General features: G+C 26.3%; 3 protein-coding genes across 4 annotated transcripts in view; all 3 read left to right on the top strand.

The window, feature by feature from the left end:
* The first annotated feature begins 1,625 nt into the window (after positions 1-1,625).
* Positions 1,626-3,660, top strand: LOC113371595. Its single transcript, XM_026612230.1, has 5 exons — positions 1,626-1,752; positions 1,988-2,165; positions 2,227-2,354; positions 3,035-3,210; positions 3,385-3,660. Exons 1-5 carry the CDS (start codon positions 1,668-1,670, stop codon positions 3,586-3,588), a joined length of 771 nt encoding a protein of 256 aa, XP_026468015.1. The 5' UTR covers positions 1,626-1,667; the 3' UTR covers positions 3,589-3,660.
* A 2,220-nt stretch (positions 3,661-5,880) lies between these two features.
* On the top strand, positions 5,881-8,818 carry LOC113371594. The gene is made up of 6 exons (XM_026612229.1): positions 5,881-5,944; positions 6,297-6,375; positions 6,763-6,943; positions 7,616-7,743; positions 8,252-8,427; positions 8,508-8,818. The coding sequence occupies exons 2-6, from the start codon at positions 6,300-6,302 to the stop codon at positions 8,730-8,732; spliced, it is 786 nt and encodes a 261-aa protein (XP_026468014.1). The 5' UTR covers positions 5,881-5,944; positions 6,297-6,299; the 3' UTR covers positions 8,733-8,818.
* A 951-nt stretch (positions 8,819-9,769) lies between these two features.
* Positions 9,770-11,837, top strand: part of LOC113371593 — a 32,255-nt gene continuing 30,187 nt past the window's right edge. Inside the window, exons 1-3 of one of the 2 annotated variants that reach the window (XM_026612227.1) lie at positions 9,770-9,810; positions 10,131-10,218; positions 10,301-10,481. In XM_026612227.1, the coding sequence (XP_026468012.1) occupies positions 10,134-10,218; positions 10,301-10,481 (266 nt within the window). In that variant the 5' untranslated portion in view covers positions 9,770-9,810; positions 10,131-10,133. Of the gene's footprint in view, positions 9,811-10,113; positions 10,219-10,300; positions 10,482-11,837 lie in introns of both variants that reach the window. The other variant, XM_026612228.1, reaches the window with a different exon arrangement.

Genomic DNA, 11,837 nt, shown 5'->3' with positions numbered 1-11,837 from the left:
ATCTCACAAATTAAAGCTGATAATTCTCTATAACGCAACGCTGGAAGTTCTGAGCGGTCAGATAACATTAATTCTCAGAACAGAAATTAGTTAGGTATACATACATTTGATCATAAACGAAGTTGGAAATAAACCCTACGACGAACCCTGCTAAACCTTTGAATAAGGGTTCTGCAACATCCCTCTGGCGTTAAGATAACACAGGACATCATTATGCAAACAATAGGATTTCCTATCTATTCGAGACACCTGTATTGAACGCCTCTGAAGGATTTCAGGAACCATTTAAATTAATTCTGTAGCATTATTAAATCAATAATTATTGATCAAAATATAATAATAGAAAATACAATTATCACAACTTGACACTGAACTGTTTAAAAAATGATGTATTTTCAATAGTTAGATTTGCATTTATTTATTATTGAATTTGTGAGTTGCAATTTGCGTAAATAAATTTATTTTTAATCTAAAGTATGTACTACATATTTATATTAACTTAAGAGATATCAAGTGTGTTGTTCTTACTATTATATTAAATATCTGAATCGATAAAAGCAACATGTAATATACTTCAATATAAGAATATAGGGAAAATTGGTGTCTCATTCATTTAAATTAAAAATAATTTTTGAAAATAATTCATATACAAATAAATCATTATATAATTATAAATATTTCATATTACCATATTTTTTGTCTTTTTACAATATCATGTGAAGAAATAACCAATACAGTGTTAAAAGTTTAATCTGGTTTTAATAATATGCAGAAAATTGTTTTATGATTTTTCACCTGATAATCTCAACTATTTTAAAATTTATGAAACTAACAGAACATAGTTCTCCTGTACATATATATATATATATATATATATATATATATATATATATATAAATGTCACGTGCATTAAGTGCTACTGGTACTTGACTATATTATTATTACGGCAATAAATTAATAAGTATCAAACTAATTCAAAAGATAAGAATATATTCAAATGAAAACTTTTTTCAAATAAATGATATAAATTGCACCTAAATGCAATTTCTGCAGTTATAGTGCTTTAGCATTGTTGAGAAAGTGCTTAAACAAGGTAAGAAATTTTATATTAAAAATGTTTTTCTGATTGTCATAAAATTTAATATAAGTTTCAAAGTAGTTTTAACATGGTTTAATAGTGAAAAAATTAATATTTTAAATTAATTCTATATGTTATAAATATTAAGTCATCTAATTTGTTAAAACTTTATATGTATGCAGAAATTTAATGGATATAGTATCAAGAATGTAAATTGAGACAAACATATTTTTGTTATCATACATACTTTTAATTACATTATTAATTATATTTGCAAACTTATTTGCAAAAATATTAATAAAGTCGAGTCGCAAAGATGAGTATTTTTAAGTAAATGGTATTTCCTTAATAGAGTGTAATTATATGCAATAACATTTTTAGACAAAAAAAAACAATTTTAGTAAAGTAGTAACTATAAATATTCATTTATTATTAGTATATCTAGAAGATTATTTGATATTTAGTTGTTTTAAAAATTATTGGTTTTGAAAAAAAGTGAAATCTAATATTATTTAAAACTAAAAGTAAGTACTAATATTTTTTTCAGAAGCATTTCATCTGTCGATCATAATCTAGTCCAGGTGGAAAAATGAAAATCGTTCTCTTAACAATTGGCTTTTTGGTCGCGGTCGTGTCTTCAAACACGATCTCATTGGATGAAAGTTTTGAGTCAAGTTAGTATGAAGTAATTTTAAGAATTGGATCTCAACATTTTAAACTAGAACTTAAGTAATTAAAAAATATTCACAAATCCTTAAAAATATCAACTATTCAATCATGATCAATATGCACAGCGAAAAACATATCGCTCTCAGATTTCATTTATAACAAAGATTTTATAAATTAATCAGAAAAAATAATAATTCATGCATTCAATATAAAATAATTAATTATGTTTTACTTTAATAGGTTTTAATGATTTAAAATCACTCGAGAGCAGAGGGGCATTAGAAAATAAACTATTAGCAGCTGCTGAAGATCTGAGAAAAACTTTAAGAAAAGGTGGTAATTTGACTAATGGCGAAATTATGGACCCATGGTTCCTTGAAAATGTTGATGCTGACATTGAACTACCAAACATTGCCAAGTAAGATAAAAAAATATATTTCAAATCTTAAGATCCTTTATATATTATTTTTTTCTTTTAGGCTAAACGGAGCTCTTGCCAACGTAACAGTTGATGGTTTATCTAGTTTCAATATAAATCACATAAAAGTGAATGTGCTCTTCATGAAAGCTACTTTCAATATCACTTTTGACCATCTCATGGCAAAGGGTAATATTATTATAATATTCAAATAATATATATATATATATATATATATATATTCGTAAAGTTTATTATATTTATTTAATATGATAAACTTGGTTCGTCAAACACATCCTCTTTTGAAATGAAACAAAAACAAGACAATAATAACAGATTCGTAACTGACTAGTAATCTAAAGTACTTTGAAAAATAAATTGAACACTTAGGACAATTTTTCTAAATTCATCATAAATAATAATTTAAAATAATTATCCACACATATTTAAAAAAAACTTGTACAAATCAAAGGCTATCAGAAAGATCTAGATAGAAAGATTCCATATTACAGTATTGATATGTGTACTCTTGACTCAAGGTGTACAATTTTTTAATTTTTCTGCAAGATATTCAATCTTCAGATAAATTTCATATATTGCATAGTAGGCTAATTAACTATTTTAATTCGCTGTAGAACATGTATCTCATACGAATTGAATTTTCAGCATATATTAATTGTGTTTAATTGTGTGCGAAAATAAATTAAAATCTATCTGTAGTAAAAATGAATCATGTAGAAGAATTTGGAATACATATTCTATTTACTAATTGATTACATCGCGATGAGTAACAATTCTATCAAATATCAAATAATTTAATTTACTAATTACATAGCTTAGTCTCATGTTTCCTATTGATTGTTTTTTAGGTCTATACGACATTGAAGGCAAGTTGGCAGATTTGGCTAAGTTGTTTGGCAAAGGCTCCTTTGATATCATGTTACGTGATATAAACGCTGCTGGACATGTCAAACTATGGTTGAAAGGTTTATCCACCCTTGAAATATCCGAATTCAATCTGGTGCCTTCTATAGGAAGCATGAAGGTGGGTCAGGCATATTCGTAAATTAGATCCTTTTGTTACTTGCCGAGAAAATGTTTGAATAAGACGTTTGATCCTCATATTCTCTTAATAATATTTATCGGCATAATCAAGTTTTTCATATATAGGTAATGTTTATAATTATATACAACTATTCATATTGATAACATATTTCAGTTCGATGTGGAAGGATTGATGGGAAATCCAGTTCTTGGTGACATGATAAACGCACTTATAAATGATGCCTTGCCACAAGTAGTTGAGAAACATAAAGTCGAACTTTCGAAAGAAATCGAAAAACTTGCAAAAGGTCTGATAAATCCGTTTTTGGCAGATATGAGCCTCCAGGATTTATTAAATTTGCTCGGAGGAGGATTTTAAAAACGACGTAATTTGACATATGGCTCAAGATAATTTAGATGTCTTCATATTGGAGATTTACTTAACTTTTTAAATTGGACTTTGATTTGATTCTGTGATAGTTATCGCTATAATAAAATTAGCTTCAAATTTATATTGAATTTGATTACGATCTTATCTTTCTGCAGAGAAATATTAATTATTTTGCATAAATATAATTCATAAGTTATCAAGAATTACATAGCCAATATTATATATTTGGTGTAAGAGGTTTCTAGAGCTTTACAAAATAAATTTGTTATGCAATGTGGAATCAGAAAATATAAAAAAATATAAATAATATTTTTGAAATATATATAATAAAAATAATTTTTTTTTAAAAAATATTGTCAAATTATATGTACATTTTCTGCAATATAATTTTGTGTTATTTCTAAAGCACAGTTCAATAATACTAATTAATACAAATGACCATATTTGTACATTAGGGTGGTCCTTAATATGGACATTTTCGAATTTCCTTGCTCCCAAATGCTCAATTGGTTCCAAATTGATAAAAGCAATTCTCTGAAAGTTTTAGCTCTTAATATTAACTTTTAAATAGTGCGCAATTTAATCAAACTTTGTATGAAAAAAAATTTGAAAATTAAAAAAAAAAAATTTTATGTATAACTTAGCGACAATTTTTTTGCTAAATTATATCTAAAGACATTTTTAAAATTTTTGAAAAATTTTTCATGCTATTTCCATACAAAACTTTGATTGAATTGCGCACTATCTAAAAAAACAATATTAAGAGCTAAAACTTTAAGAGAATTGTTTTTTATCATTTTGGAACCATTTGAGCCTTTGGGAGCAAGAAAATTCGAGAATGTCCATATTAAGGACCACCCTATTGTACATAGTAATAATTTCCAACTATTTATCATTTTGTACCTATCATTTATCATTTTGTTAGTAATGGAAATTTTATCAACTATATAATTTGTTTATTCACTATTCGGAAAGTACCACATATTTGCCTCTGGCTGAATAATATTTATTACAAGGAAAATTTGCTAAGATTTGTAAAAATATCTATTCAATAAACACTTCAATTGTCAGTATTCAGTATTATTATTTCTACTTATCGCAATAGCAAAATTAAATTCGTCCACCTGGCTTCAAAATGCGTATCTGAATATCGAGTGTTGCACACGTCAAACTCTATTTATCTATTTTATCAGTTTTGGTCATCACCTGATAGAAGTAAAACAATGAAAGGTAACCTTTGTGTTACAAGTAGGGTTGAGATAAAATTTGACATTGGCCGAAAATATTTTCTGATCTCATCGACATGTCTTGTGTTATGGTTTTGATAATTTTTCTCATCATCATTATTAATAATTTTTTTTATCGATAATAAAATATTAATAACAAAAATAAAGGTAAACTAGAACCCTGTATGTAGTCTTGAAAATGTAGTACAAATTGTGGTTTTCGTACAAATGGAGATTATTTTATGTATTGAATGAGCATTTATTTATAATTTATTTATATGCTTAAAGGTGTTAAATGTGGATTAATTTTTTTAAAAATAAAAACTGATTTTAATTGACTTTAATCTATTATGAAAAAGCACTTAGAATGTATAAAGTACATAAATTGTGCTGCATCTGCATTGGCATTCGATGCGTACAGATTATTTGCATATAATTATTTAAGGGGTTAGGGGTACTTGGAGGCACGAAAGAATGAGAATTTTCAGTATTTTTTGTTTGTTATTAAACGATATTTTTTTACAAAAATATTGATACGGTATTATTATACAATGTTTTAACTTGAAGTAACAAAAATTTCAGAAAAAAAATTAAATATTCTCAAAGTTGTAGCTGTTCTTGTTGACCCTGTTTCAAAAAACGGTTTTGGCGGTGACCATCATAACTCCTTAGAGATTCATCTAAAATCAATCAAATAAAAAAAATAGTTTTATAAATAGATAATTCTGGGCCTGATCGAAAGTTTTCTTCTTTTTTGCGTATTTTTTAAGTATTATTTATCAAATGCAATGCAACTTCCTAATTTTACGTTATTAATTCTCTCGGTAAACTATTATGCAATACGATAACCAATTGATAAAAAAAATTTACAAATTATCATAAATCTGTTGATACAATAAGAAATACAAAGCTATCTATGATGGCATTATTAGTATTTTAAGAAAGACTTTATCTGAATCAATCATTTTTAATCCATTTTATTTTTAATCCTTTATCTGATAATCCGTAATTTTATCTTATTCGTCACAATTATAAGTTTTTCAGGTACTTATAAAGAGCTTGGAAGATGCAAAAGATCCATATACTTTTAGTGATCCAAAGAGTGTAAACAAAATCAGGTGAGATGAGAATTTGGACCCAGAAATATTAAATACAAATTTACTTAATGCTAAATCATATTAACGACAGTTTATAAAAAATTAAAGAACGTTAACCTTTTACAAATTTATCAAGTTTTTAATAAAAATTAATCAATATTTGTATTCTATATATACTATTATTCACTAGCAAGAATATTACTAAAAGGCATCCCAATAGTTGTTCTATTCTAGTTTGTGACATAATTTTTTATTACAAGTAAATCCCAGGGCAATATTTTCATCTAGTTGTGATAATATTTTAACGTTGTGCCCGAAAGTAAAATTATTTGAAAATAAAATTAATTTGATTATTGATACAATTTTTTTTTAGAAAATGAAAACCGCAGTGTTTCTCCTCGGCTTCTTAGCTGTATTCGCAGCAGCCTATCAGGATCATAAAATCGATGCATGTAAGTGTAACTTTATTTATAATTTGAAATAATATTACTAAATTTATGTGGAATTTCCTATTAAACTGATATATTATGAATTATAAATGTTATTAACAGTAATAAACCCGAAATTAAATAAAAGAAAGAAGAATTTACAGTATCTACTATCTTCTACGTATTACTGCGATAAGTCTTTGATGCAAATATCTTGAATTTTTTTGTAAAATTATTACTTTTCAAGTTATCAAAGTATTTAATGTTAAGCGAGTAGTTGCATTAAGAATTATGACTGTGTAACCAGTATTGAAAAAAAAGGGGAAAAACAAACAAGCAAGCTATTGTACCCAATAGCCTTTTTATTTTTTTATATATTGACTAGAAAATAATAATTCTATTATATTTTAGTGGTAAAATACACAAAATTGCGAGGTCTTAATAGAGGAGCCCTCGAAGATCAAGTATTTGCTCTCGTCGATTGTCTTCGCAAAATCTTACGCGAAGGTGGAGAACTCACCGGAGGAAAAATTTTGGATCCTTTGGATTCCGAGCATGTGGATGTTAATGTCACAATCCCAGAACAACTTAGGTAAGTTAAAACTCAATCAATAATAGAAAAATTTGGTAATTTAATTTTGAGCAGTTAATTTAGGTAGAATATAAAAACATTTTTATTAGCCAAATGATTGCAATTGTTTTTTAAATAAGGTAAAATTAAAATAAATACGTTAATGCCACTCATATGTGTCTGACACTAAGAAGTTCTCTACATAGACCATGTCAGATAAATATTTCTGACATACGTGATTTAAAGCTAATAGAAGTTTTAATATAGAGCCATGTAAGTCTATATGTGTGTGTGTTACATAAAAAATAGTGCTTTCCAGAAATTTTGGTAAAAAAAATTTCTTTGATACATTTTTAACTAATTTATCTAATAAAGTTGCTGTGGTCATTATGAAAAATGTTCTAAATATTAATGTGTCGATTAACGTATTAATGTACATTTTAGAATAAAAATAATATATTTGATGTTAAACCATATGTGTGAGTGTTTAACATAAAAAATAGTGCTTTTCAGAAATTTTAGTAAAAAAAATTTCTTTCATACATCAAGTTTCTTTGATACATTTTTAACTAATTTATCTAATAATGTAGCCGTGGCCATCGTGATTTTTTTTAATATTAATGTGTCGATTAACGTGTTAATAATACATTTTAGAATTAAAATGATGTTTTTGATGTTAAACCATTTTTTCAGTGTTGAAGGCGCCCTTGACAACCTACATGTAGATGGACTTTCAAGCTTCAATCTCACAAGCTTGAAAATTAACATTATTTTAATGAAAGTAGATTACAGTCTCACCATCGATCACATTAAAGCTAAAGGTTAGTAAATTATATTAAATATATATTCATTACGTATAATTTGTAAGTGGAATATTTAAGGTGTAATTTTGATAATGCGTATAAACTATTTCTCATCAAAATAAAACGATTGCACAAAAGATGCATGAACGTACTACATACTAACAAGGAAACCCTCAAGTTTACTCTTCTGGGATTTTGATGAAACTTCGCATGGTGATAGAGTTGATAGTCAAACCAAACCCCATAAAATATTATAGGCCTATGAGCAGTGGTTTAGACTATAATACTTTATGCGGTTTGGTTTGACTGTCAACTTATCACCATGAGAAGTTTCATCAAACTCCTAGAAGATTTACCCTCTCAGGAATAGATTAGACAATGTATAACAAAGTTGCTTCTAGTAATTATAGACAAATATATTATTTTCATACATTTTTATGGCATATTTGTTCAAAACGGAGTATTATGACTAATTAAGGTATTAGACATTCATTTATATATTATGTTTTTTTTATTATTTTTTTAGGTTTGTACGACCTCATTGCAAACTTGGTTGCAGCTGACCCATTATTCGGAAAAGGACCTTTCGATATTCAATTAAACCAAATCACAGCATCCGGACATATCAAATTGCGTTTGAAAAATCTTACATACGTTGAATTAGCAGAATTAAAACTTTTGCTCACTGTTGGAGATATGAAGGTAAACATAAAGTTATTTATGTAGTAGCTTCAACTATAAAGTTTGCGGATCTCTTATATTTCCTAAATTTTATATTTTAGTTCGCTATCGATGGAATAATGAACGACCCAGAACTCACAAGTGAAATCAACGCTTTCTTAAACGAAACTTTACCAGAATTGATCAAAGAAAACCAAGAATTAATTTCCAATACCGTAGACTCAGCTGCAAAGGATCTTATCAATCCAATTTTGAGCCAATTCACTCTTCAAGAAATTTTGGACATGATCGGTGGAGCTGGAGGTGAGGGCGGACTCGAATGCTAATTTAAATAACAAATAAAAAATTATTAAATTTTCAATTAATAATTTATGATCAGCTACTATGTATCTATTTTTATTGACTGCAATAAATATTTTATAATATATACATATGCTTTTTGTGTTAAATAATTTATTACGATTCAATTGCTTCTTCTGATTTTTTAATTAGAATATTTTTTAAGCCTATTAATTTTTTTCTAAATTAAAAATCTTTCAATATGATGTATTAATAATTTGAATTAATATATTTGAATACTTCTTTAAAAAATTAGTAGATGTAACGTATATTTGGTAAGATTGCAATATCATACAATTTGTCACTAGTCATCTTAAGAGAATATAAAAATATTGAAGTCATTGAAGGAGAAAAACTAACTTCAATGCATAAAAATAAATATTAAATTTTTAACATATATTAAAATGCATTTTATTTTCAATTTCAGTTATTTAAACTTACAACTAAGAAATGCTCATCGTCTTTGTATCACAAATCTATTTTAAAACAACATTCATGTATGTTTAATTTAACATAACTTCTTATTTTCATGGTGAAATTTTTTATTCAATTTCTAATAATATTTCATAACTTTTCTCAATTATTAAAAATAAACAGTTTAAGGAATATTAGGTAATTTGACCAATATATCAATTACAACAAGGCACTATATTTTAGCATTAATGACTATAATTTAGTCTTTTATTTTGGTTTCAACAATATTAAATAGGAAATCTGTCAATAATCGTAAACGTGATGATAATAAATTAAAATAATAAATTAAAAATTGCAAAACATTCTTTCAATCTCGTTTACGCAAACTCGTACAAAATTCTAACTTATCTTAGGACGAAATTTAATTTTTGATTTGTAAATAATGCTATCGTTCAATTATCATAAATCTGGAATTCGATTACTTAAATTGCCATAGTAAAAAACTGTTATCTTCAATGATTTTATTTATTATTTTTGATACGATACAGAATATTTTATCTCAGTAATCTAAATCATTGTTATAAAAACTTATAAATTGATGGGAAATATCAGATGTTCGGTTAGTGGGTTGATAAGTGTATTTGAATCAAGGTGAGTAATTAATGAGAAAATTAATTATATATATATAATTTTAAAATTTTTTCATCAATATTATTATTTTATAATGCCATAGTCTTATTATTTTTTTAATGGATATTTAAACCAATCATCAAATTAGTACTTAGACTTTTAAAAATCAGTGCATTCATTTTATAACAAGTTGGTCCACGTGATAAAGAAGCAGCCATTTACAAATTAATAAAATAAATTTTGATGTAATATTACTATTACTTGTATTTAAAGTTGTGTTTAAAGATAAACATTATAAAATATTATTCATAAATTATGTATCAGTAATATTTTTCATAAAGAAAATGAAATTGGCAATCATCATTCTCGGCTTCTTAGCCGTAGCTGCTTCAGCTGGACGAGTTTCTTTAAATCGCGATGTCAGTTCTTGTAAGTATTATGGATTGTTTAAATTAAAATTATTTTGAAAAAATATATAGTTCAATATATGTATTTTATTATTTTTTATTAGTGGTAGCTTATTCAAAACTTCGTGGTCTTCAAAGAGGAGCACTTGAAGACAAAATTTTAGCTATTGTGGAATGCTTGCGAAAAATTTTGAGAGAAGGCGGTGAGCTGACCGGAGGAAAAGTTTTGGACCCTTTGGACGCTGAGCATTTGGACACCAATTTTGAAATTCCAGATCTTGCAACGTAGGTTATATATTCTACCTATATTTTATTTTAATTTGCATTTTCATATTAAAAATATCAAATATTTAAAACTTTAATAAAATGTAAAATACTGACCCTAAAATTTATTTCTTTACGCATGCTAGTATATCGATTATCATCAATAAAAAAAGATATGCTATTTATCATAAGATAATATTGATTGCCATACTAATTGCTATAATTAAGAAACATATTTCTTTCTTTTATGAACACTTAATGATGATTTATGCTTCCGTAGCATTCACCAGAAATAGCTATTTTTATTCGAGCACACAGGTTTATACAGGTGTTAAAACACACATACACACAGTTGTGTGTATGTGTATGGTGTGTTTTTGTACATATATATACGACATATAAAGTAGTTAGTTGACTTCAAATTCAAATTAACCATTTTCCTGAAACAATATTTTATGTTAACTCAGGTCTCAGAGTATGTTACTTTTATTTGTATTATATAAACAATTTATTTATTTTAGCAATAAAATTAAATTTTCACTTATGTCGTTAAAACTAATATTTTTTACAGCGTAAATGGAGGTCTTGACAATTTGCATTTTCTGGATTATCAAGCTTCAACTTTACTTCCCTTAAATTAAATTTGGTTTTGCTGAAGGTTGACTACAATGTAACAATTGAACAAATCAAAGCCACAGGTACCAAAAATTTTCAGAAATCTAATATTCATTAACATTTTATATTTATATTCATAAAATTTAATTTTTTGTCAATAGGTCTGTATGATATTGTTGGAAAATTAGTCAATCTCGTACCAATTAGTGGTAAAGGAACCTTCGATGTCCAATTAGACCAGATCACAGCTGCAGGTCATATTAAATTACGTTTGAAAGATCTTACATATCTGGAATTAGCTGAAGTGAAACTTTTGCTTTCTGTTGGAGCAATGAACGTAAATATTAGAACATTTTTCTAACAAATTATTTTACCAAAAATAGTTTTTTCTAAATATTGAATATCTATTTTTAGTTCCAAATCGATGGTTTAATGAACAACCCAGACCTCAGCGAAATGATCAACGCAATTTTGAATGACGTTCTCCCTGATTTATTAGTTGAAAATCAACAAAATATTTCCACTGGTGTAGATACTATTGCCAAACAAATCTTAAACCCAGTTTTAAGTAAATTGACATTGCAAGATATTTTGGACATGATTGGAGGAGGTGGCGGAGAAGGTGGACTTGTGTGCTAATTTCTGAAAATACATTACTCTTATTTAAAGTTAACGCATATATTATAATATGTAGTTACACTTAACGTCCAAGAATTGTAATCATAAGAAAATAATAAATAATCGAATAATTTTTATAAAAAA

Source organism: Ctenocephalides felis, unplaced genomic scaffold, assembly GCF_003426905.1.
Source record: "Ctenocephalides felis isolate EL2017-DRISC unplaced genomic scaffold, ASM342690v1 CF-g0.4_SCAFFOLD_01492, whole genome shotgun sequence".
NCBI lineage: Eukaryota > Metazoa > Arthropoda > Insecta > Siphonaptera > Pulicidae > Ctenocephalides > Ctenocephalides felis.
This window is presented reverse-complemented; position numbering and strand designations above follow the sequence as displayed.

What these genes read in the sequence shown, in the direction of transcription:
- LOC113371595 (XM_026612230.1), top strand. Translation starts at nt 1,668, where the DNA reads ATGAAAATCGTTCTCTTAACAATTGGCTTTTTGGTCGCGGTCGTGTCT. An exon ending in GGATGAAAGTTTTGAGTCAA is followed by an intron (nt 1,753 to 1,987) that starts GTTAGTATGAAG and finishes TTACTTTAATAG; the next exon opens with GTTTTAATGATTTAAAATCA. An exon ending in TGACCATCTCATGGCAAAGG is followed by an intron (nt 2,355 to 3,034) that starts GTAATATTATTA and finishes ATTGTTTTTTAG; the next exon opens with GTCTATACGACATTGAAGGC.
- LOC113371594 (XM_026612229.1), top strand. Translation starts at nt 6,300, where the DNA reads ATGAAAACCGCAGTGTTTCTCCTCGGCTTCTTAGCTGTATTCGCAGCA. An exon ending in GGATCATAAAATCGATGCAT is followed by an intron (nt 6,376 to 6,762) that starts GTAAGTGTAACT and finishes ATTATATTTTAG; the next exon opens with TGGTAAAATACACAAAATTG. An exon ending in TCACTGTTGGAGATATGAAG is followed by an intron (nt 8,428 to 8,507) that starts GTAAACATAAAG and finishes TTTATATTTTAG; the next exon opens with TTCGCTATCGATGGAATAAT.